This window comes from Triturus cristatus, chromosome 12, assembly GCF_964204655.1.
Source record: "Triturus cristatus chromosome 12, aTriCri1.1, whole genome shotgun sequence".
NCBI classification, from domain to species: Eukaryota; Metazoa; Chordata; class Amphibia; order Caudata; family Salamandridae; genus Triturus; species Triturus cristatus.
In genome coordinates, this window is record NC_140595.1 from 146,466,624 (window position 1) to 146,492,561 (window position 25,938).

Sequence of the window (25,938 nt, forward strand, 5' to 3'; positions counted from 1 at the left end):
GCCCATGTTAGGTTTTCTCTGCTTCTTTGCATCACCATTGACTGCCTCTGTAATATTCTCCAATCCTTTGCATCACCATTTGCTTCCTCTGTTACATTCCATGCTCCTTTGCATCACTATCTGCTACTTCTGTACCCATTCCCTCTTGGAGATTTCTCTGCCCATTTGCATTCAAATCCTCTCTGTGAAACACTGGAATCCTTTCAAACTGCTTTCTCCTCCCCAGTTTAATGAAGCTGCACCATTTCCAGGGGAATGTATTGTCTCCACTCCCACTACTCCAGTTGGAGTCTTACCATCTGATGCATGCCTTTCTGGTTGATACTTATAAGTACAGATTCCTCACCTTGTGAATACGCCCCGGGTGCCAACTGGATCTGTAAGATTTTACAGCATAGCCCTTAACACTGGCAGGTGGCTCTATTTGGCTCCACGTCAACCTCATTCTTCCCCGGAAGGGACAGTCAAAGCTGCATTGAAGCACCACCCTTGTTCACCTGATGTCAGTTCCTTTCTTTCCACACCTTTGTGCATGGGCCCTGGAGCTAGCTCCGAACTTTTCTCTCAGTTTACAAGCTTTTCACCAAACTTCATACTTTCCACATTGCAAGAGATTACGGCCCATGCTAAAACTACAAAGTTTATACCTTGTTGGAACTTCCTCAAACAGAGGTCTATGACAAATTCCCATGAGATGCGTCTCTGGTTTTTGGGTTTGGGTCACATCTTCAAGTCGTGTTAGGAATGTGCCCTTATGAATCCGAACTATTTATATTCTTCTCAAACAAGAGCAGCCTAAATGTCTTTGAACCTGGTTATTCAATGTAAATTGCATCACAGTAGTTCACACAGAACTTATTTATACCAAAATAATATAAGGAACAGCAAAAATGACTGTAATTAATGATTTTCAAAACATAAAAGTACATACAACAACAAGCTCCAGTTTAGTCACAGCGTAAATGTTATCTTCAAGTAGGTATTATAAATGCATTGGTCAAAGTTACCCCCATGTGAGAAAACCACAACCAAAATCGGAAATAGGCAGTGTGCAAAAATTCCAAGGTTTGTTGGTATATAAAGAAACAACATATAGGTTAGTCCATTAAAACAGGCTCTTAGATGCCTGTGTACAAGTGTATCATGATATTGGCAACTTTTTGACTCTTAATAGAGTACAAGGGTTTCTTCAGACTTGGATTTGCTTGATGGACTAGTGCCGAAAAAGGACGAAAAAGCGTAGGGCAAGCTGTGTCTTACAGTATGCAGAGTGTGGTACACACCACTGTAAAGCTAAACACAGCTACCCACAAGGATATCAGTTAGGTACCCATGAGAGTAGAGCAATATAGTCTAAAACCCTCAATGGTGCTGTGGAGACCAAGGCTCAGCCCCATAACAAAGTCTCTACGATCAGAGACCATAGAGTGCAATACCAGTGTGCAGTGTACCCTCAATCCTAATTGTGGGCCTGATCCTTGGTCCCCATGGCCCAATTTGGTATAGATGAGTTCTGTGTGAACCACTATAATTTGATTTACTTATGAATCTGAAGGCTGTCCAGGAACATGAAGCCAAGCCGTACATTTTTGAACACTGGAAGAAAGTTGCGTAGGTTCCATTATCGCTTAGAGTAGAGGGCACAGTCCTCTTCCCGTTCTCTGGACTGTTCCCACAACAGGTAATCTGTGGTCCAAGTCTTCAATTAAGTCGAAAAGTAAACCCTGGAACTCCAAGTGGGTTTCACCAGTCTTTTCCTGAAAGTCATGAATACATCAAGGTGACCCCTAGTCTCACTACTTGTTTTCCTGCAGAGGAGCAGATTCTGCAGCTGATCCCAACTCAACCTCCTGGGGTGATGCACATGCACTATAAGTTAAATTAACATAACCTTAATTTCCAGGTCATTAGTGAAGTTGTAACAGTTCACGGCTTTCGAAGAAGCCATGTTACAAATATTTTGAGAGCTTTCTAGCTCCTGCTGGCGTGCCTTTGGGCCCCATAGATCCACAGCGGTCTTCATTTGGGTTACCACTGGTGGATCCTTCCTAAGCGCCGTCTGTGCCTCCTGAGCCCGTTTCAGGTTCAGCTCCGACTCCTGAGCTGACTTTATATCTGACACCAAGATCTATGCCAGTTCCTGCCATGTTGATGCTGGCCCGACGCTCAATACCATTCCTATTGTTCTGTCTGACTACGAACCAAATTAGTCTTGACCAAAGTCGCGCCCCAGCATAGTACCATTGCACCCAGTTTATTTACACTGTGACAAAGCTTTACCCAGCCACGGCTCCTCTGCTATGGCAGAGGAGCGTTGCCCACCCCGCCAGCTGCCTCAAAACAGCTGGAAAGGAAAAATAAAACAATATTAAACCCCTTTTATTCTATTTTTAGTTTTCCTCTCCTGACGAGCCTTCGGGCGAGCCCATGGGGACGACAGGGCAAGAGGAATGGTAGTGCAGTGCCTTCAGTGTGCATGACGGTTTGGCTGGCAGTCTCGGGCGCTCTCCAACCCAGCTGCGTTGCTTGGTTCGGTACAGCAAGCACATGTTCCCAGTCTCCCTGGGAGCGCAAATCCTCGGCACCCAGGCCAATCCGGACGCTGCTCTCATGACATGAGAGCAGCGTCAGGATTGACCACAGTGGAGTCTGGGAGCCTGTGCCTGCAAAAAGAGGAGCAGAAGAGTGTGACGCGGCTGGCTGCAGATGCGTTTTTTAAATTATTTATTTTATCCCCCCCCCCCCCCCCAATGGGCCCCTTCCCACCCCCTCATACCTCTTCCGCCCCCTCCCACACACTCCTCACCCCACCACTCTTCCACAGCACCAGCCATCACTGGCATTACTTTTTACTTGGGAGCTGTCCTTCAGTGCTCCAACAACTTTTTGGATCTCACACTCACCACAGTCAACCAGCTTTCAGAGATGATGGTGATGAATTGTTCCCACACTATGATGATGACAATTTCTACTTTAACCTAAAAGAAGCCGGTGGGTTGGGCACCTCTCCGGAAACTCTATTGGGTTCTTACCCAGCCACCTCAACGGAACAAACAGCCTCCTTTGCTGTGGTCGTCAGATGCACAAATGAAGTCCCAGACTCTGGGATACCTGCTTTTGAAGTAAAAACCAATGTTGTCACTAAAGTTCTACAACCTGGGCAGGTTGTGTCTGAGCACTTGTTATTATTTAGTGATGCCCTGACTGACACTCTAATGGGTACCTGGGTTAAGCCTTTCCCTTGCCCACCTGTGAAAAGGCAGGTAATCACGCAACAGGTCTGCTTCAGGTTATCTTGCTTTCCTGACACAACTTCCTACACCTGAGAGCCTGATAGTTCAGGCATCTATCAGCAGAGTTAACTCCTACTTATTTCTTACGCCCCCCACAGACAGAGAGTCAAAATGAGTAGTTGCATTCTGGAAACAAACTTTCTCCTCAGCCATCTTAGCTCTGCTGTCAGCCAATGCCAGTTGTTTAGGTATTCCCATGGATTATAGGCATGGTCACTGAGGTCTTGCCAACAGTCCCTGGGGAGTTCCTTGCCAATCTAGTGCAAACTATTTAATATGACCAGGATGCACGAAAATGCATCATCAGATCAGAACTGGATCATTGGGGTGCTCCAGCGCTAGACATGGATGTTATGCATCTCTGGTGACATCCAAGCATCATTTATGGATATCCCTTTTGATCAGTCTCACCGGTTAACCTAAAAATGTATATTCCGCACTGAAGACCTTTAAAGAAAGCAGAGTCAGAGCGCACTCCTAGTGCTTTTCTGTGCCTTCGAGGCAGTATCCCCAATAGCTTTGCCCTTTTCGAGGCCTCACCAGGGGGTTGGCATACAGGCCCACTACCCCAGCAAAAGGCACCTCAGTCCTTTCAGTGCCTGGATAAAGATCCAGGTTCTCACGGACAGTGAACCTCCCAGGACCCTGCCATCTGCCACCAAGTCTTTTAATTTGGCCTTAGCAGAACGCGATTGTCCTGTGGGAGTCGGGATCAGTTATCTCCTCCTTGGGTGGTAGTACATTACATCCGAAAGGTCTTTTGATAAAGTCCTCATCTCCTAGCTTTGCTGTCAATATGATTTGTTCAGGAGACATGGAATTCAGTGCAATCCCTTGATTTCCCTGATGCCTACATGCTAATAAATGTTCCTTTTGCTTAGCAGCCTACACTTTCACATTGTTTCTGTCATTGAATTGAATTCTCATCACTATATCTCCCAATGGGTCAATTTTGAGGCCACCAGAGTCACCTGATTTAATGTCCAGGGCTAGCAATTATCCAAAATATGTTTGCCAATTTTATTCTCGGATCAGCATGTATGGGGAGTCAGTTAATACTGTGACCGTATTTCCTGCAATGTTTACCTCACATTCGGGTATACTCGTCAGCCAAAATCAACCTCTCCATTCACTTCCTTTACTTCACTCACCTGAGTAATTATTTTCTTAACTCCTTCACTCTTTCGCTACTGCAGGAAAGAGGCCTTTCTTGCATGGTTACCCCCCTAAATGTTTGCCTGATGCCAACTAGACTGAGTGTGCTCTGGGTTATTGCCAATCAGGTTCCCACGGCCTGTGTTCTTTCCCAAAACTGTACCTTTGTCTCCACAATTGGCACACCTCTTGTCCACATGTAAGTCCCTTGTAAAAGGTGCCCCTGATACCAAGGGCACTGTGGCCAGAGAGCACCTTTGAGGGCTGCAGCATGTATTATGCCACTCTAAAAGACCACTCACCTTAACACCCACACACTGCCATTGCAGGCTGCGTGTTCTGGTACAGCCCAAACTGAAGAGTCGACAAGACACATCCCTGTGTGCCATGCCCACCAACACTGCCTGTGGCATGGGTAAGACACCCAGCTAGTAGGCCTTTCAGTCCTAAAGGCAGGGTGCACCATACCACCAGTGAGTGCATGGCTGTCTGAGCACTATGCCCCTACAGTCTCAGAGGTCCGCCTCAAAGACGCGTTGGCGCCAAAACCCATACTAGCCTATAGACCACCCTCCACCAATTAATCCTAGGATTGTTAATGGCCAATCCTAGAGTGGTAACGGGAATAGATCAGTAATCAAAGTCTATTCGCTATTTAAACACACACACAGGGAAGTTTTATTACAAGGACTCTAAAGCTTAGAAACCCATGTAAAAAAAAGGAGGCTGACTTTTTAGTAGGAACCCACGCTGGACTCTTCATTGGATAGTCAACCACAGCCAAAGCGTTTAAGGCTGCAACCACTAGCCCTCCGCCTTAACTACTTGTCTCCACTCCACTACCTCCAGGGAAGTGACTCCACCATGAACCACCATTCATTCTTCACTAGGGTGTCCACAGTCATATTCAGATAGACGCAACCCCAGGCTTACGCCCCGCCTGAGGCCTATGATGCACCCTTCTATCCTCATTCCAACAGAAGATCTGTGGGAGTATTTTGATGTACACCCCACCCCCCCAACTTCCCCAGTGGACGCACACTTGGAGCCTATTCTACTTAGCGCCTCTCCCCCTGATTAGAATATCACATACCAGGGATCATTCAAAGGGCTGCACTGTATCATAGAGAGGACATGCATACTACTGCAGAGGAGGATTTCCTTGTGGAAACATGGTCTAGGTCTAAGCGCTCCATGCAGTCCGTCGCAATGATGAAAGGGATGCTTAAATCCGCCTAGACATTTCAAGGAATCTATCAGGAACCGTGTTGTTACCTCTTGGGTCGAAAAGTAATAAAAGCCTTCTCCCTCAGACCCAATTTACACCTCTGTGGTGGGGCTTGCACCCATTAATGGGCCTTTGTGCAAGCTATAGCGGCGGCTCCACCACCAAGTAAGGTAGTAGAAGAATTCATGAGGGAAAAAGGTCACAATGGGGCCCGCTACGCACTGGCATATCACTAACTCACTGGACCTACTCTTGAGATACAATAAGGTCCAATGGGAGGAGATAGAGAGTCTGCTACAGCACCTCCCAGATAATTTAGGTAGAGGAAATTGTATTTGCCTGTAAGGTAATTTCCAACGCTACTTTACATGCAGCTGTCAGAGAGGTTAACACCTCAGCCATCCTACAGAGGCATTCATGGCTGCATATTTCCAGCTTCAAACCAGAGGTGCAATAGCTCCCTGTTTACCTACCTTTTGATTGGGGCCACTCCTTTGGTCCACTAGTAGACCAAATGCTTGAAAAGGTCAAGAAAGATACAGACATAGTGAAAAGCTTACAAGGTCTCCACCCGCCATCCTCTAGTGGCTCCTTTCAAAGGCAGCTTGTATAGTGGTGCAGCAAAGCCCCTTCATTAGAGCAGCCTCAGTCTTACCAACGGCAGCAGCAATCCTATCTGTAAATTAAATCAACGCCGAGAGAACCCATTGGTTGGTCGACTCACTTGCCCTCGATTGCTAGACTCATTCCACAACCCATCTACTGGGAAGTCCTTACTCCATTTAAAAAATGACCCTCATTCACTAGGAATTCTCAGTGGCATACTTCATTTTTGAGTCCTCACCCAGACACCTATTGTATCCGGACAGGATCAACAGTGTGAACCAAGGGTGCTCTTATTAATCTGATAGTGGGATCTGACAATTCAAAATTGTCTTTTGGTCCCTAGGCTTCATTTTTATTAATTACAGGGTGCTCAGACAATGTTAAAAAACACATGTGATGCTGATGATGAGAATAAGTGTTCCCCTGCATCTAAATTCAGGTATACATGTTGCAGCCACCTATTTCAGCCCTATGGGTCTAGTGGCTTTTATCAGGAGCAAAGCTCAGACCCCTGTAGGTTTTCGTATGATAGTTTTCTCTCTTAGGTTGTAATTGTTCAAGTTTAATAATCCTACAAACGCACCTTCATTCATGCATTCCAAACATAGAAACCATTTGGGTACATCTACCCATGCAGTCTCTGTGGTTTGGGAAAAGAAAACATTAGTCATGGTCATGGTCATAGCCATACATTCCGGCTATGACTCCCTCTGTGAGCACTGCAAACACTATTCGTATTGTGTGACTCGGAACAACAGACAACATGCACTTCTTTCGCATTCAAGTGTCCAAGGGTGAAAATGAACATTAACCACGAAGGTCATCCTAAATTTTAACACAACCATTCATGTTTATATGTAAATAGTTCTTCAAAATTAGGATCGGTAGGGATTGTCATACTTGGGAGACAGACTTCGTGTGCGGATTTCAGCATATGTGTTTGAGTCTTGTGAAGTCTCTCTATTTTGTTATTTGACAAATTGGATGAAGAAACATATCATGGATCCAGAATCATAAGTTATCATTGGAATCAAATCTTGAACGGTTTTATATCGGGACATACCTTGTTTCATCTTTTATATTTATACTACTGTGGACTGACCCTCATTAAATTATTGATGATATGGCAACCATAGTTTCGAAACAGCTTCTGTCTAGCCACCTGTATGAGATTATAGTGTAGGTACAAAAAGAGAGTTTCCCAGGTTTAACCAAAAGGGACCGGGTATGTAAAGTTTTCAAAACTAAAGAGCTTCCCTTTTGGGTTTATTCAAAGTTCTCCAACAATAAAATCATATACAATATATTATGAACCCAAGACAAGAAATCTACAGACTATAGCACCATGGAAATAGGATATGATGTTTTTATTAAAAATTCCTATATCACAGACTGTATTACAATATTATATCCAAGACTGCTTAATGTCTTGCAGTCACCATCAATAAATGGAATTCATATAATCACAACCATAATTACTCATTCACAATAATTCATATTTAACAATTCTAATCAACAGTTATGCATAATTAAATTTGACCTAAAATAAAGCATTTAAATGAAATAGACAATACAGTAAAAATAAGATTTAAAAACAGCAAATGCAATTGTGTCCTCTTGTCGACGCGTTTCGGTGTAATATATAATGTACAAAACCTTCTTCAGGACCAACACTTTAAAAACAGCTCTCACTATCAAGTAAAATCAATACAGGAATGGGGCTTCGTTATCGTTATCTTAGATAGCCATGGGGGAGTGTATCAGTTCACTTCATCCCTATTATTGCACTTGTATCTTCTAACGATAACTCCTCAATTCTTATTCATATTAATAAGTGCAAAGCGATCAATCAGTCGTTAACCCGTTTAAGCAGTAGTAGAGGTTTATTTCATTCTTAGCCTTTCCGATTGTTTTCCTTGTCGTACGATTCGTTTAAGTTACTCCTCACGATATCAGTAGCTCTCTTGCTATTATTCAATTCAAGCAGAGGCCAGTTCCTTGTTCAAACACGTAGCGTCTCGTCTCACGGGATTCTCAGATGCAAGCATCTGATGCAAGCATCTGAGAATCCCGTGAGACGAGACGCTACGTGTTTGAACAAGGAACTGGCCTCTGCTTGAATTGAATAATAGCAAGAGAGCTACTGATATCGTGAGGAGTAACTTAAACGAATCGTACGACAAGGAAAACAATCGGAAAGGCTAAGAATGAAATAAACCTCTACTACTGCTTAAACGGGTTTACGAATTATTGATCGCTTTGCACTTAATATGAATAAGAATTGAGGAGTTATCGTTAGAAGATACAAGTGCAATAATAGGGATGAAGTGAACTGATACACTCCCCCATGGCTATCTAAGATAACGATTACGAAGCACCATTCCTGTATTGATTTTACTTGATAGTGAGAGCTGTTTTTAAAGTGTTGGTCCTGAAGAAGGTTTTGTACATTATATATTACACCGAAACGCGTCGACAAGAGGACACAATTGCATTTGCTGTTTTTAAATCTTATTTTTACTGTATTGTCTATTTCATTTAAATGCTTTATTTTATGTCAAATTTAATTATGCGTAACTTGATTAGAATTGTTAAATATGAATTATTGTGAATGAGTAATTATGGTTGTGATTATATGAATTCCATTTATTGATGGTGACTGCAAGACATTAAGCAGTCTTGGATATAATATTGTAATACAGTCTGTGATATAGGAATTTTTAATAAAAACATCATATCCTATTTCCATGGTGCTATAGTCTGTAGATTTCTTGTCTTGGGTTCATAATATATTGTATATGATTTTATTGTTGGAGAACTTTGAATAAACCCAAAAGGGAAGCTCTTTAGTTTTGAAAACCTGAGATAATAGTGTGTGCACATGTGAGAGAGGTGCCTCCCTGTGCGATCAGTGTGAATATCATACACCGAGAAATAATCTACATATCTGATCTTGGTCTTACTGTATAAATACCCTGTATATTTCTTACTTGCCATTATGTCGGGTCAATTCAAGTCATACTCTGTCTATTTGTTGAATGCTGTCCACGGGATATTGTCATTCAGCACATAATGTGTGTTGCCAGGCGATAAACCCACCAATGTTCCTTGTCAAGAAGTCTTTTCCACCATTTTATTTGCACCATCTATTTGCTGCAAAATGACCCATTTGAGGTCCTTCAGTGTGTGGCCCTTGGAGATAAAATGGTTATTCATTTTTGCTGTTTTTCCTGCATCGTATATAGCTGCGGTACTCACATATCCAGATATTGACCTTTCTGCACGTTATACCAATGTACCTCAGGTGGTACGAACAAGTGATCATGTAGATCACAATAAGAAAATTACAGTTGGTGTGTCTTATCGGGACCCATGGTTTTGTTATTCTAAGGTAAACGGTTTTGTCTGAGTTGTGAGGTGACATACACTGCACGATCCACAAGGGTAGTAACCTATTACCTGGGGGAAACCCCAAAGTTGTAATATTGGGGTTACTTCCCTTCTCTGGGCCTTGTGTGCACAAAGCAGTCCTTCATGTTAGTGCCCCTTGTGTGTGTGCGTGAACATGGATGTTTCGAAATGCAAATTCCCTTTATTGAGTTAGGTGGCAGTTCTCATTGATGACACTTTTGAAATAGTTTTATGGCACATTGTATGTGTTCACACAGATAAGTGTGTTCACCTTTTCTACTTTTTTGTGTTTTCTTTTAATGTCTCCCAGTTCTGGTTTCTGACTCTTCTTGCATCCTGATAAGTTTGTTTCTTGGTATCCCTTTGTTCTCCATTTATTGAACTGTACTTCTGCTCGATCTTTAACGTCCGTTAGGCTACTGCAGTTCCTTCTTAGTCAAAGGTATTGGCCGTAAAAGAGTAAATTCTCTCTCAATGGTCTGGGGTGAAAGCTGTAGTAAGCTATTCCTGTTAGTTGGTTTGTAGTATATGTTTGTCCTTAAGCGACTTGTTCCCAGACGATCACAATATCTAGCAAAGGTTGGTTTCCTGTATTCGCAGTATGGGTGAACTTTAAGTTTCTGTCACAGGTGTTTAACGAAGAGAAAAAGGTTGGTCACAGATTCTGGATTACTTTTCTAGGTCATCAGTAGGTCCTCAATGAATCTGTTCCACATCTTGATGTGTGTTTTGAAGGGGTTGCAGTCATTGAGAATGGACTTAGTGTCAAAATGATGTATGCAGAGGCCTGCTGTACTTGGTGCAAAAGTACTGCCCATAGAAGATCCATGGACTTGCAAGTATAGGGTCTCCTCAAGCTCGAAAAAATCTTTGTAAGTGCCATTTTAATGCACTCTTGTATAAAATGACGGGACGTATTGTAATTCCAATCCTCACGGTAAAGAATTTCTTCTATATTATGTTTCCTTCTGGGATAAACTAGTGTAAAGGCTTTTAATATTTATGCACACTTATAGATTGTTGAGTCAAGAGTTGCATCTTTCAAGAGGACAAGTAGGGGTCTCAGAAAGGAGTCCCTGAGTGTTAATAAAGAGTCAAAATAGCTCTTATTTCCTGACTCTACTGGACGTACTAGTAGAATATTTTAATAGTTTGTATGCCTTGCGTTCTTGAATGAATGTGAGTTTGTAGGATTATTAAGCTCCAACGATTAAAAGGTTAAGAAAGGAAATTATCTCAAGAAAGCCTATTAGGGGTCTGATTTCCAGTCCCAGTTAAAGCCACAAGACCCATGGGGCTGAAATAGGTGGCTGAAACACATATATTCGATTTTAGATGCAGTGTAATGCTCATTTCCTCATCAACATTGCACGTGTTTTAACTAATTAATTCAAATTAAGCTGAAGGACTGTGAGGCAATTTTACATTCTGAGATCCCACCATTAGATCAACAAGAGCTCCCTTGGTTTGCAAGGTTGAGCCCACCCAGACACAAAAGAGGTCCAGGATGAAGCCGAACACTAAAAATTCCTAGTGGGTCAGAGTTCTCCTTAAGTAGAGTAAGGACTCCCCTTTGAATAGGTTTTGTGATGAGTCTGGCATTTATGGACAAAAGCTGACATCTGGGTTCTCTCTCTGTTAATTTGATATGTAGATTTACAGTTGGAAGTGGAGTAACTACATATAAAATACATCTATCTCCCTCTTATTTTTACATAGTCCCAATCCTATCATTAGCAAGCAGGCAGCAGATATACATGTGATTCATGCAGGCCAACTTCAACATAGACAAGGGTAGAGGTACTCCCCGTAAGTGAGTCCCCACCGCAAAGCACAGACTTAACACATATTCCCCCTGATCATACCACACCTTTCAGGTGAAGGCTGCAGTAGTTTCTTCCTTTTTGGGAAGAAAGCACCTCAGATGCGGAGTTCTAAGCATTGACTAGAACTCCTTTGAACTCTACCAACCTTTCACCCTGTGTACATACGCTTAAACGCAGTACACCTCCACCTTCGCCAAGAGGAGGGAAATACAAGCACTCCTACTCCCAGTGCCCTTCCACCACCTGGGCGAAGGGTATTACTTTCTGAGCTCTCTAATCCCGAAACTGGACGGCTCTCTAAGGCCAATCCTCAATCTCAAGCCCCTCAGCAGATGCATCCTATGCGAGCATTTCTATGACCGCTCTTCAGGATGTTGTCCTACTGCTGCAGCAAAGGCAATTTGCTGAACACTGAACTAAGTGGATAGCACTACCAGTACGAAGTGCTACCTTATAGGGTTACAACAGCACAAAGGGTGTTTACAAACTGCCTTGCCATTGTAGCCATTCACTTCAGAAGGAGATGCACACATATCTTCTCCTATCTAGATGATTGCCTGATCAAGAGTGTGGACAGACAGCAGTGCCTAGCATACACTCAGTCAGCCATCTTCCTCCTTTTCAGGTTGGGATTTACAGTAAATGCCACCAAGTCCCACCTCTAGCCTCCTCAAGTTTATCCCTTCCTCTGCTCAATTCTAAATGGAGTCACTGATGAGGCTTGCCCCAATCCGCAAAGAGTGCTAACTTACCAGCAGATATTGTCTCTTTTTCAGTCAAATTTGTCAGTGAAAATAGTAGTGCATCTCTTAGGAATTATGGTTTCTTGCAGTGCCATAGTTCCCTATGACAGTTCGCTCGTGCACCCATTTCTGGAGTATCTCTCAACACAGTGTTCAAAAGCGGAAGGTTATGTACAAGATCTAGTGTTGGTAAGGTCCGGTACTCATCGCTCCCAGCAGTGATGGAATAACAGCAATTTGCTGTAGTGGCAGGGCCTCTGCAGACCCCACTCTGCCAGATATGACTCTGGCAGTCTCCCTCTCTGGCTGTAGGGGCACATCATCCACACCATGGCATTATTGGATCTCTGGTCACCCCAACAGCAGAGGTTTCCCATCAACTACCTCAAACTTCTAATCAGCCACCGACCACTCAGATACTTCTTTCAGAACATTTGGGGCAGGGTGGTACTCATCAAACCCAACCTATTGCCACCATGTATTATCTACAGAAACGGGAGTACTGGCGAACCTGTCAGTACTGGCACAAACAAATTGGCATTGGTAAATTTGCCATCAGATACACCACCTAGCGGACTAACTCCCAGGAGTGTATGACTTTGCAGACCTGCTTAAAAGAAATAATCAACAAATTCACGCACTCCACCCACAAATATTACTTCCCGATTTTCAGTGAAGATAGAACTATTTGCCTCTTAAAATAAAAAAGCAGAATGCCAAAGCTTTGCCTCCAGATGTCCACACTCCTTCAACAATGCCCTGTGGATGAACTGTTTGGGGATATTTTACTACACTTTACCCCCTCTCCAGCTCATTCCATACGTGTTGAGGAAGCTACTGCAAACATCCTTCACCATAATCCTGGTAGCTCCCACATAGGCTAGATGAATATTGTTCTCAAGCTCACTCATGGACTCTGCTACCCCGCACAAAAATTTCCCAAGCATGCTGGACCTTATCACTCAGAAGCTGGGCAAAATTAAACATTGAGACCCAAAGCAGCTCAGTTGAGCAATGTGGCACCTGAGGCCATAGTTAGGTTATCTATATCCAGGTCTTCCACAAGAATGTATAGATATTTTCAAGGAAGCTCACAGACCTACTACTAGGGCTTGTTAAGCAGTAAAGTGGAAGAGATGTGTCCACTATGTAGCTCCAAGATGCTAGATCCTCTTAAAATCACTGTACAAGACATTATTTGTCCACCTATGTTCCTATAGAAATCAAGGGTGAGCTTATACATACATAGACCTATCTCTTGCAACCATTACCCCACACATAAAATAGAGCACATTCTTCTATATTAAGAATTCCAGTCATGTAATGCCTATATGGAAGGTCTATAAAAAGTGATTCCACCTATGGTGCCACCTGCCCCTCTATGGAACCTCAGTATAGTACTCCAAGAGTAATGGGTCCCCCCCCCTTTGTGCCATTGCCTTCCTGTCCTGTGTAATTCTTTCCTTGAAGGTAGCTTTCCTTCTAGACATTACATTGCTAATGCTCATAAATGAGTTCCAAGCCGTCCCTTGATAGGAACCTTTTATCCAGGTTCATGCTGACATGGTTGTCCTGAGAACTGACATTAAATTTCCTCCTAAGGTGGGTTCACTTTTCTACCGTAATCAAACTATTGAACTACCAGTCTTTTTCCCTAACACAGACTCTGTGGCTAAGAGAGCTCTTCACGCTCTAGACGTCAAAAGAGCTATAAGACTATATTGGCAGAACCAAACATTTTTGTAAAACTCAACAGCATTTTGTTGCTTTTGCTAAACCTTGTAAATGCTACCCTATATCAAAATCAGGCATAGCTAGATTCATTGTTAAATGTATCCAAAAATTCTAATCTAAAGCAATGAGAGTTCTGCCTCCTAGGCCACATTCTACTAGGAATAAGGGGGCAAACATGGCCTTTCTAGTGGATATTCCAATAGCAGAAATTTCAAAGCAGCTACATGGTCAACTGCGCACACATTTACTAAGCATTACTGTGTAGACATCTCATCTGTCAACAGGCTAGAGTTGGCCATTCAGTATTAATAACTTGATTTCAGACATATGCATCATCCACTGGCTAGCCACTGCTTATGGGGAGTACTGCTTTACAGCATGTGCTGCGAACAGAGTATGTTACTTACCCAGTAAGCATGTGTTTGTAACTGTTAGTGCTGTAGATTCACATGCGGCCACCCTCCTGCCCAGAGTCAGTGTCTTGTTTGCTTATCTCTGTAACATTAAGCGCTAGCCTTACTTAATACAACATTTGTTTGATCACCATATTCTCACTACTAGCCACTCCATACTTGCACTCCTGTACAGACGAGCCTCGAGGTCACGTCCACATCCTGTGATTCTGGGCAAATCACTTAATCTCCCCGTGCCTGATTGTGTAATGTAAATACGGTGCTCATGTAAAGCGCTCCAATACCTTCGGGTCGAGTTAGCACTGTATAAATATGCAACAAAAACTAAAACACAATCTAACAATGGAGTCTGTGCCCATGCACATTTCCTATTAAGGGAGGAATCACAGAAGACCTTGTGATTTCAAGAGACTTTTTCGCACACAAAAAACTTGCAAAGTCTGAGCTCAACATTAGATGGCAGAAGTATGCAGAACATGTAAAATCTACAGCACTACAAGCTACAAAGAGATGATTAAAGGTTGAATAACATATTCCTTAAACTCCCCTTGCAACAATGCACTGGAATTCACTAGTAGCAGCAGGGTTTATGAGTCTGTACTCTACTTCAACTTGTATCAAAACAATGGGATATGTTGTTTGTGTCATAGCTTGTCTTTTACCATTTTAAAAAATATTTTTTTATCAAGGGCACATGCTCACAGGTTTACTGCATTCTTGTGGTGCTGACTTCTCTTTTTGCATTCATCTACACCTTATTTCAGCCAAAATGGCCTATTAAGTGAAACATGCATGATCACATGTGAATTCTGATGTAATCTCCCTAAGTGCCTGTCAAGCATCTCCAGACGGTGCAACGTTGTGGACAAGATACACCTCTTCTGTCTGGAATGCAAGATGGATATGCGCATTTGTCTCTTAAGCCAGGAGATGATTGTACATCTCCTGCACAGAATTTGAAATTGAAATCGTGAGCAGAATGCGAGGTGAGTCTTGAGGTCCACCTAAACTACAGGAACTTTGCCCTCACTTCATGGACTTCCCACTATCGGCTTTTCCCCACGTTTGTACGTTCCATTCTGTAAAAAGGCACCACGATGATTTCAATAGCAGCCAGTTTTGTTTTTCAATGACGCAAAACTACGAAGGTGCAGGCAACCCGACAACCTCACAGCAACTACCTTGAAGTAGAGTACAAAAGTTCTGCCCCATATACTGTGGCATACTAACATTCCTTTAACAAAGAAGTGAATGATAGTGCACAAAAGTCGTCATCCCAGAGTTGTAGGGTATCCACATCTACGTAGTGTACTGACTGTTGCTTGATCTCCATCTTGGTTGTTACTGGCTTTGTTTATCAAATACCTTCCTGATGTTTGAGCAGGACCTTGCAGTGAACAAGTCAGTGGCTTATCAGTTCCTCACCCATTACCTAGCAGTAATTGTGGCAGTTTTGGCTCTGAGAATATTCCCTTTCATCCGCTCCCTACCCCATCAGAGGGACATTTTACAACAATAAAGGAAGTAACTGTTCATGTTTGGCTCGGATTTCACACCTTAGCCTGCCCCTAAGGTGTTTCTCAGCTTGCCTTGTGATTCACCAGAGCCAGATGCAGTTATCTTAGTACTGGAAGAAGACCCAGATGCTCCAAGAGGACCCAGAGTCACTTGTTACCTGAAATGGTGGCTTTCCAAGGACCTTTGTTTTTCTATAACCAGATTCATTCATAGCATTTAAGTTGTCCTCATAAGGGGCCATCTATAGTTCCAGGCGGAAAGGGACCTTTATGTTACCATTATAAAATGAAGCTCACCTTTTAGTGTGTTTCTTCCATAATCACAGAGCTAAAAAGTGCTACCCTTTACCGAAAACCCCATTGTAATTTCACATCAATAAGCACATGTTACTTGTCAAAGCTGATTTAGAGTTTGGTGGGCTGAGGGAGGTCCACCAGAGTTTACTCCAGCCAAACCAAGGGTCCACTGCCTGTGAAAATTATAGTTGTCCTCTAACTGTGCATAGCTCTAAACATAGGCAGGAATCACTGTCACGACGGTTCCTGTATTAAAAGTCTGACTGACAATACCGTCCAAATGATGATACCATCTGTCAAACTTTTAAAATGTTTGTTTTTTCCTTCAAAAAGAAAATCCCAAAGCGAGATTTTATTTTTGAAAAAACGAAAACTAATGACCCTGACACCATGGGAGTTTTATAACATTGTGTGGGTGTTTAAATGTGTTTTACTGTACGTTAGGGCATGCAGTTGGGGGTTTATGTCAGCGATGGAGACGAAGAAGTCTCTATCTTTGACATGTTTAAGGTCCACCATTTGGTATATCAGGTGGCGGACCTTCAGTTTAGTGGCGAGGGTCCTTCATCACCATTGCGACGGAGTAACTTCTCAGCAAACTCTAAATCAGCCCGCCCCTAAGTTGTAAGTTACTGTAGCTTGAGCAGCTGATGCTAAGTTTATAAGGCCTTTCCAGTCTTGGAGCAGCTTTTGAAAATACATATTTGTTTCACTTTTGCTTCTTTTTCCTGAAATTCTAATTGAAATAAACCTAAAGATGTCTTGCCGCCAGCATTAATGTTTAAGAATCCAAAATGGTGTATGACAACTAACTTCTAGATATGTGAAGTGGCGACTGCAAGGATCACCATCTGGAATGTGTGAGCTGTATGCCCTGCACGCCTTAAATCAAATCTTAAATGGCTTAATGATTTTTTTAAAGTTCAAGTAGGAGTCCATCAGGATCAAAATTAAAGTAATTTGGAAGTCGTGTCAACTGTAAGAGTACTCACCAAGGAAAACCTGTTAGCTTAGTCTTATCCATTCTTGATGAGAACAGGCTACGATGGAGAATTCTGGACTTGTGGATGATGAACAAGATGTGCTGGACAGGCAGGGCCATGAATTCTCTTGGGCTAATGCCACTGTGATTAGTACTGTGGCCACTTTACCATGCAAGAAAAAACACACATTCAGTGATTTACCTCTACTCCCTCAGCCGCCTGCCACGTAGTTTTGCACTTAAATGTTTTTTTACAACAAGGCCTACGTACATAAAATATCTACACAAGCTTACCTTGTAGACCCCCAGGACTGTTATACATGATTATCACAGATTTGCTTTTGGATCATTGGCTAGAGTTCTTTACTCAATGCTCTGAAAGGAACGGAGAGTGAAACAATTCTAGAGTTCTTCGGGGTTGTGAAATATTACAGCATGTAGACACGTTTGCATCAGTAAACCTTATTGAAATGTAAAGAGCATTCATAGGATGGCCAAAATGGTGAGAACCAGACTAATGTTATTTTAGTTTGTTCGAAGGATAAAGAATAGTGATGTAGCTCTTATTTAACTATTGAAGTCTGCTCTTGGTGCATTAAGTTGATTTTGACATAGTTGTGTTTAGGCCTGAGAATCTTCACACAGCCCTGTATCAAGGCACAGACTACAGTTGAGTAATACGATTTCCATGTTGCACTGTATTCACAAGTCTTCAAGAATGAGCTTATGTTGTATGTTTGTAGCTGCCTGTCCAGAAAACTGTAATTCAGTTTATGCACAAGGCATGCATGGCGTTACATGTGTGTTGAATGTAATCTCTGCTTCTTTCTTGGTTGTTTCTCAGTAATGGTCCTGAGCAAGTCCTTGATGGAATTTGAGTATTTCCAGACTTCAGTGCTTCTGCCAAACCTAATGCTTTTAAGTGTTGAAAAAGCCCCAAGATGTCCTGCTTTGTCCTGCAGGTGGCAGCTCGGAGCAGGAGAAACTGTACCGATGTAGGGACCGATGTCGGACGATTCTGAAGTACGTGAATGAAGGAGTGAAGCAAACCGAGAACCAGCACCGGCTTAAGATATATCAGAAGCAGCTTGATACCACTGCACTAGAAAGGACCACAAATAACCCTCTTGCTGCAGAGTTTAAGGTAAACTTTTTTTGGCTTCTTTGAGCATTTGACTGATTTTGAAACTTATTTTTCAATATCATGGCATCGAATTGATTGATGTCCATTTTCTTTATAATAGAACCTCGATTTGACCACGAGGCGAATGATCCATGAGGGACCCCTAAACTGGAAGATAACAAAGGACAAAAGTGTTGGTATGCACGCTTCTCAACTGTCGGACCCCTGTAGTTACCATCTGTCTTAGGCCAAGTTTCCAGAAAAAAACATTTTTTTTTGTTTAAATATAACTTTGCTGCAGTTTGACAAATTTTCAAAAAACTTTCCCAAAAACTTGTTCTTTCATCTCAACACCATCCTAGAAAATGTTAACGTGACCCGTCAAGTTAGGCCGAGAAAAGGGCAGAAGCTCCCAAAACAAGTTTTCCCCATTCATTTTTCCATAGGAAATGTAAACACAGCTACAGCCAAAACGGCTGAACTTAATTTCCCCAAATTTGTCAGAAACCTAGATCTTGGTCCTGAAACAGTGCTTTTTGCGAGTTGGTGTAAATCCGTTCCATACTTCTTGAAAAATTAAACTTCAAAACGTGTATTTCACGCCGCTCAGGATCTGCAGATCCAACAGATCTTTTGATAAGATCTGAATAACTGACACCACATCAACAAAGATGTGGTGACAGTCATTTTAGAATTCGGAGACTCATTCCTACATCCTTCAAAAAGTAAAAGTAAAAAAAAAATAACTTATGGGGCAAAAACGGCAACACTGCAACATCTGAATGGAATGAATAATGACAACACTGTGCATGGCGTGAGTTATAGTTGTTGGAGATAACTATAACTGGTGAATTTCAGTGATTTTGTTGGGTTAAAACTGTATGTTTTAACTGACATTTTCAAATAACTATTATGTTTCACCTTTAGGGTTTTTTTTGTGAATTTCGGAGGATTATTTTATATAACCTATTACAATTTAAAACTATAACCTCACTTTAAACTTTAACCCTTTGTTTTTTCAGTGAAAAGTTATTTTTTTCTTGTGTTTGTGTACATAATGTGATGTCTGTTGACTTAGATGCTCGGCATACAACTGCTATCTAGTGTTTGGCTTGGACTGTTGCAGCTTCTTTTTTATCAAAGAAGTTATTAGTCACAAGGTTTCTGCAACATCTCCTCTAGTAGTGAACTCGCATGAGTACCGGACCAAAGTTAGATTGTTTTTTTACTCCATTGGGTTAAGTCATGTATTGAAGTTCCCTGGACCTGACTCTTCCCGTCCCAATGCAGAGACAGTTGACTCAGAGAAGAGGACCATCGTTGTAGTTTCTTGTGGAACATGTCGAAAGGCAGCGCTGGATCATTATTTACTCTGGCACAGGCAAGATCTCTGCCACTGAGAATACTTTGCCCATAAAGTGAAAACTCGCCTACAAGAATACTCCAGGCCCAGATTCTACTCTCCAGTCTGCACCTCCCAGGAGGCCTAAGGACACTACTACCCCTCCTCCTCTTTCACCACCTCCACCTGTCCCGCCTCACTTTTTGCAATTTCTTCTCAGTGGTCACTGGAGTCTTATTCAGGCACAGGTAGCTCTACCCCGAAATCTCCAGCAGAGGACTTTGGTGTGCCACTTTACCTTCACCCTATGGATAATCCTTGGGAGGACTACGACGTGGACCCACTGGGGGATCCTGACCGTGACAGTGTACCTGTTGCCAATTCAGTAGTCCTCCTGACTTGTTATGACAGGCCCAATAAGAAGAGGTTTAGGCCTTACTCCAAAATCTCCCTGACCAATACTGGAGGATGGAAGAAGAGATTGTTGAGGGTGGGAAGGCCATATCCAACTCTTACCATTCAGTGTGCATTAGATTTGGCTGATAAAGCTGCCAATGAGCTAAACACCTCAGTGATCCTCAGCTGCCCCTCTTGGATGCATGTCTCCGGCCTCAGAAGTGATAGGTCCGACAACAGCTCATTAAGCTGCCCTTCACAGGAGAACACTTTGACGGTCCCCAGGTTGGTGAGATGTTGGAAAAGATGAAGAATGACACTGCTAAGGCCAGGGGTGCCCTTCTAGTTCCTTTAGCCGGAGTTCCTTTCTGCAGCAGACAATGTCTAGGTCCAGGGCAACTTCTACTGACTTCACAAACGGGGAGATATGAGTTATGCACCGAAGCGTTCAGGGCTCAGAAAGCCAAAGTTCGAGGCAGAGGCACTCCCTTCAGGGGAGCCTCTATCTTCAGGCATTGACTTTGCTTGAATATCCCCGCCCTTTCCACTCCCAATCACACTACACCTGTTGGGTGGAAACTTTAGGGATTTCTTCCCCTTTGGGGACCACAGACTGGTGTGTTCGATCTATCATTGAGTACGACTACTACCTTGAACTCATGTCAAACCCACCAAACATCCCACCCTGCTCACACACACACCCGCCATCTATACAGAACGCTTTGTCCTACTCAAACGAGCCATAGAGCCAATGCCCCTCATCATCAAGAAAAGACGTTGGATCCCTGTACTTTCTCATCCCCCAAAACGACGGATCCCTTAGGCCAGTATTTGAGCTCAGGCATCACAACAGAAACATCCTCTCAGAACATTTCTACATGATCACCCTACAGGAAGTAAGCCCCCTGCTTCAGCCAGGGGACTTCATGGCCACACTAGACCTGAAGGGGACCTACTTTCACATCCCCATCACTCTGACCCATCAATGCTACCTATGCTTCATAGTAAGTGGTCAGCACTACCAGTTCAAGGTGTTGCCCTTTGGAGTCACTACGGCCCCAAGGCTCTTCACCAAATGTCTATCAGTTGTAGCTGCTCATCTCAGAAGGGAGAGGGGACTCACTTATTCCTCTACTTAGATGACTGATTGATCAAGACTGCAAGCAGACAAGACTGCTGGGTCTGCACCCAAACTGCGATCTACCTGCTACACAAATTAGGTTTTACAGTCTATACCACCAAGTCCCACCTCCTACCACTTCAGGTCCAGCCCTTCGTAGGGTGAATCCTCAATGAATCCTTGGGTAAAGTCTAACCAAGCGAGCAAAGCATGGTTGCGTTTCAACAGCTACCGCCTCTTGTTCAGCCACTCTGACTTTTCACAGTGCAGAAAAGTGATCCACCTTCCAGGTATATTGACCTCCTGTATTGCTATAGATGCTCATGCAAGGCTCTATATGCGTCTACTTCGAGAGAGCCTCTTGGCATAGTGATCACAAGCAGAGGGTCACGTGGAAGATCTAGTGTTTATAAGGGTCTGCACCCATTGCTCTCTGGTGGAACAACAACAATCTGTTGTATGACAGGCCCATCACAGACCCGGTACCACAGTTGAGAATTACCACAGATTCCTCTCTCGCCGGGGCGTAGGCACAACTGAACAACTTGACAGTCCATAGTCTGTCTATCTCATCAACAGAATCTCCACATAAAACATCTGGTACTTTTCTCCATACACCTATCCTTCAGAGCTTTCCCCCCAGATATTCAGTGGAAGGTGTCCCTGGTGTGAACCGACAACATGACTGCCTTGTTTTACCTGCAAAAACAAGGTGAAACACACTCTCCTCAACTGTCGTACTAGCTCGGAGAATTTAGCATTGGGCAGTGTCCACCTAGTATATCTCCTGGCAGAGTTCCTTCCGGTGATGGATGACTTTGTAGACCTTCTCAGCAGGCGCAGCAACGAGACCATGAGTGGGAACCCCAACCACCAGTCCTACTCACTTATTTTCGGCAATGGTGAGACCTCAGATATAGACCTCTTTGCTGCCTTACGCCTAGTTGCTATTGCTGCATAAATACAGAACAGGGAACACTTTCTATTCAAGATGCCTATTATAAAAGCCTTCATGGGGGGCCTTAAACGTGTCATCCCACCTAGAGTGCCACATACACCAGTCTGATCACCAAAATGATGAGATTTCCCTTCACATCACTACATTCTTGTACTTTCCATTTTTTTTTCTCCAGAAAGTTTCCTTTTTAGTAGCCACAACATCACTTATTGGTGTTAACTACAGACCCTCTCACTACAAGGGCTTTTTGTCCAGGTACACAATGACAGGATGGTCCTTAGACCAAATGTAAGTTCCTTCCTAGGGTGGTCTCCCCCTTCCAACTTATCCAGACTATTGAGCTTCCACTTTTCTTACCCCTGTGTATCTTGGTACCAGGGAGAGCACTTCATACATTTGACTTCAATTGTGCTCTTGTGTATTGTATAGATAGGATGAATTATTTTTGCAAAGCATAACAGATTGTTGTTGCCTTTGCACTGCCTCATAAAGGCCTTCCCATTTCTAAGGCAGGGGTACTCTGGTGAATTGTTAAATGTATCTAGATCTGTTGCCTTAAAGTCAGAAGAAACCTACCTGCCCTTCCCATGCCTCACTCCTCCCACAAATAGGGCACCACTATGGCCTTTCTTGGAAACACACCCATAGCGGGCATCTGTAAGGCTGCTACATGGTTCCATCTACACATCTTAACAAAGCCTTACTGTATGGACATTCCGGCTAGGCAACAGACTACAATATGTCAGACTGTTGTAAGGACTTTGTTTCAGACCTCTGCACCCTTCACTGGCTAGCCATCACGTTGGGGAGTACTGCTTTACAGTCCATGCAGAGCATGTGTATCTGCAGCCACACATGCTAAGAACGGAGTTTACTTTCCCTGTAAGTATCTGTTGATCACATGCGCCCATCCGCCTCCGGAGAAGCCAGCGTTTGCTACAAATATCTTCAATCTGTATGATAATTTAAATTACACACATGCTCACTGTCTTATCCTGCTTACTACTCCATCCCTACTCTGACCCACTGTGTGGAAACCAATCTACCAATGGAGTTGATGCCAATGAATGTTACTTATCAGAGGAGGAGACCTCACTGAGACCTTGTGACTCGATTCTTTAAAGAAAAATAAGTTGCAACAGCGAGAGTCCAACACTAGATGGCAGGACTATGCAGAGCATGTGAATCTACAGCACCACATACTTCGAACAGATGCTTATAAGGTAAGTAAAAATGTCCTTCTAGCCAATAGTATTATTGCAATCATAAATTAAAATGGGTTGCTTAGAAACTATAATGTAAAGAATACTGCAATACTAAAGTACCCCAAGATGTGTTCTCCTGTTACCCTTTCTCTGAAAGAATGTTCAGATGAAGGCTGCTGACATTCAAGATATCTCCCTTCCATGAAGACTGCAGTGAGAGACTCTTCACATGTCTTCTGCCTCTCTCCAGTCTGGCTCAAAAAGGTCCTTGCTCTCCTTCACAGCAGTACTAGTACTCTTGTCATCTATGTTGCTTATGGGTTCTAAGCTAATTCATCAGACCTCAGCCCAGTGAACTCCTAACATAAAATTACTGACTAGCAGTCTTCACAAAAACGTTAGTGAAACTTATGCCACAATGTGCCTCACCAAATCTAACCATGATCAGCAATTTTGGTTCTTTTGCAAACTTTTGATTCACGTACATATTAAGTTTGGCAGAGAGGAATCTCTATACACCTCCTGGACACAATTCCCTTTTCTCATACACCAGGATTCCCATTCAATAAATGTGGTGGTCACTGTTATCAAAGGCTTGGTTGAAAACAGGAATCAAGGAGTCCTTGTTTATTCTGATCCATTACTGGATTTAGGGATGAGCTACTTTTTCTCTAACAATTTCCTTATTGTGGTCTTCCATTCATGGACACCAAAACATTTTATGTAGGGAGTTCAATTCATTTGTCAGTTCTGTACTAGAATTTTACAGTGAAAAACTGTGAAGCAAACCAGTCAGTCAAGTTAGTCAAAGTTCACTTTATTCGGTCAATTAAAACCATCCAAGTGCAAATAACAAAACAGGACTGATCGAATCTACAACCATAAAATACATAAATGTAAAATCAGTTAAAATCCCCCATCTTGTGACAGTATGACAGACATTAAATTTTTTTTTAAAAAAAAGAACACTAAGACAATTGTTACTCTTCATAGCGTCTTGCTCTACTCAGGGTCATTATTCACAATGGGTTAAAATGCACTTCTTAGAGTTACACAACACTTCATGGGAAGAAAAGGGCACCCCAAAATTCCATAGCGGGGGGAATAAAAATGAACCCACCAACGACTGGTGGGTTCAAAACTGTGAAGCAAATCATAAACACAACCATGTGGATGTCAGTGGGAAGTCTAAGTGGGCTTGTGCATGTTGCACTAAGACTGAGGAAGAAGTGGTGAGATGTGATATCTGAAGGAGAGCCTACACAACTCTCACCTCCTCCCACGGTTTGGAAAAAACTATGCAAACTATTCAAAGCCAAAAGAAATGTGGAGAAGAGCACACACTGAGACAGACCAAAATATCTTCAGGTACAAAGAATAAGGTCACTGTGCTTTTGTAGTTAATCTTGGCAATACGTTTTGCATGCCATCTTCCATTTATACAGGATCTTGGATATTTTCTTTTGCCCAGAATGTGTGTGTACAAGGTCTGTGTAAACAATCTCAAATCCTGATAACTAGTAAGAAATTGACTTTTCTCTCTCAAAGTGAAAATCACTTCTTTATCATGCCCATCCTGCACTTACGTCTCACATTGATGCATGTTTTTGCCCTGTATCTCTTTCTCTGCAGAGTGAACATCTTTATTTGAATTTCTTGAAGGCATACTTATTCATTTAAATTAACAATATGATTGTTGTGTGCACTATAGAAATAGCCAATCAAGGTAAATATACATGTCTGTATCTTTCCAGGTTTGCTCTTTTACTGTTACAGATCTGATGACAAACTATCGTTTTGTCTCTGTGTCTATATTGTCTCTCCATATTTAGATGTGCATGTGCTGCTACTGGAGGATCTTTTAGTGCTGCTGCAGAAACAGGATGAAAAGCTTATTCTCAAGTGTCACAGTAAAGCAGTTCTGGGTTCATCAGACTCTAAACAGACTTTCAGCCCTGTAATAAAACTGAACTCTGTGCTTGTCCGTGCCGTCGCTACAGGTATGTTGGGCATTCAGAACTCTTGTCTACAGTGTCAACATCCACCCACACACACACACCCACACACCCAGCCTCTTATCCGCTTGTCGTCAGTTCAACATCATGAAGTAACTTTCATTGACTCAGACAATAGGTCTTGATTTAGTGTGCCAACACATTAAACATGCAAACAATAAAGCCAAAAAGACAAACAAAAAAGCTCTGTACATTGAAGGTTCCTTGCTTTTGATACATTCCTCTTTTGGTTTGGTTTCGGTGTCAAATAAATGTTGATTGGCAATGGGTTCGTCATTATAGCCCATCTTTAGTGTCTGTGACCAGAAAGCAAGAAGAACTACTGCTCTCACATTAAAACCCTCAATGTAGTAATCAGTGTTAAATCATGTACTTCTTAGTCCTTTGCACAGACGAGGATGCAATTCTCCAGTCCCACCTCTGTGCACTCTTCTGCACCTGGCACAAGCACAGTCAAGTCTCCAATTTAGTAAAAAGAAAAGAGCTGTGCATAGATATTTACATTATTTTAGCAATACAAAGATGCACCTCACGGAGTATAAAATGACCAACATCAACTTTGATCATCCATAAT

At 42.6% G+C, this 25,938-nt stretch overlaps 1 protein-coding gene across 4 annotated transcripts in view; it reads left to right on the forward strand.

Moving 5' to 3' along the window:
• LOC146772936 (rho guanine nucleotide exchange factor 11-like) overlaps positions 1-25,938 on the forward strand; it is an 896,981-nt gene that overhangs the window by 637,252 nt on the left and 233,791 nt on the right. For all 4 annotated transcript variants that reach the window (XM_085639320.1, XM_085639323.1, XM_085639321.1 and 1 more), the window contains 3 exons: positions 18,168-18,349; positions 18,450-18,525; positions 25,182-25,349. In XM_085639320.1, the coding sequence (XP_085495446.1) occupies positions 18,168-18,349; positions 18,450-18,525; positions 25,182-25,349 (426 nt within the window). The remainder of the gene's footprint in view (positions 1-18,167; positions 18,350-18,449; positions 18,526-25,181; positions 25,350-25,938) is intronic.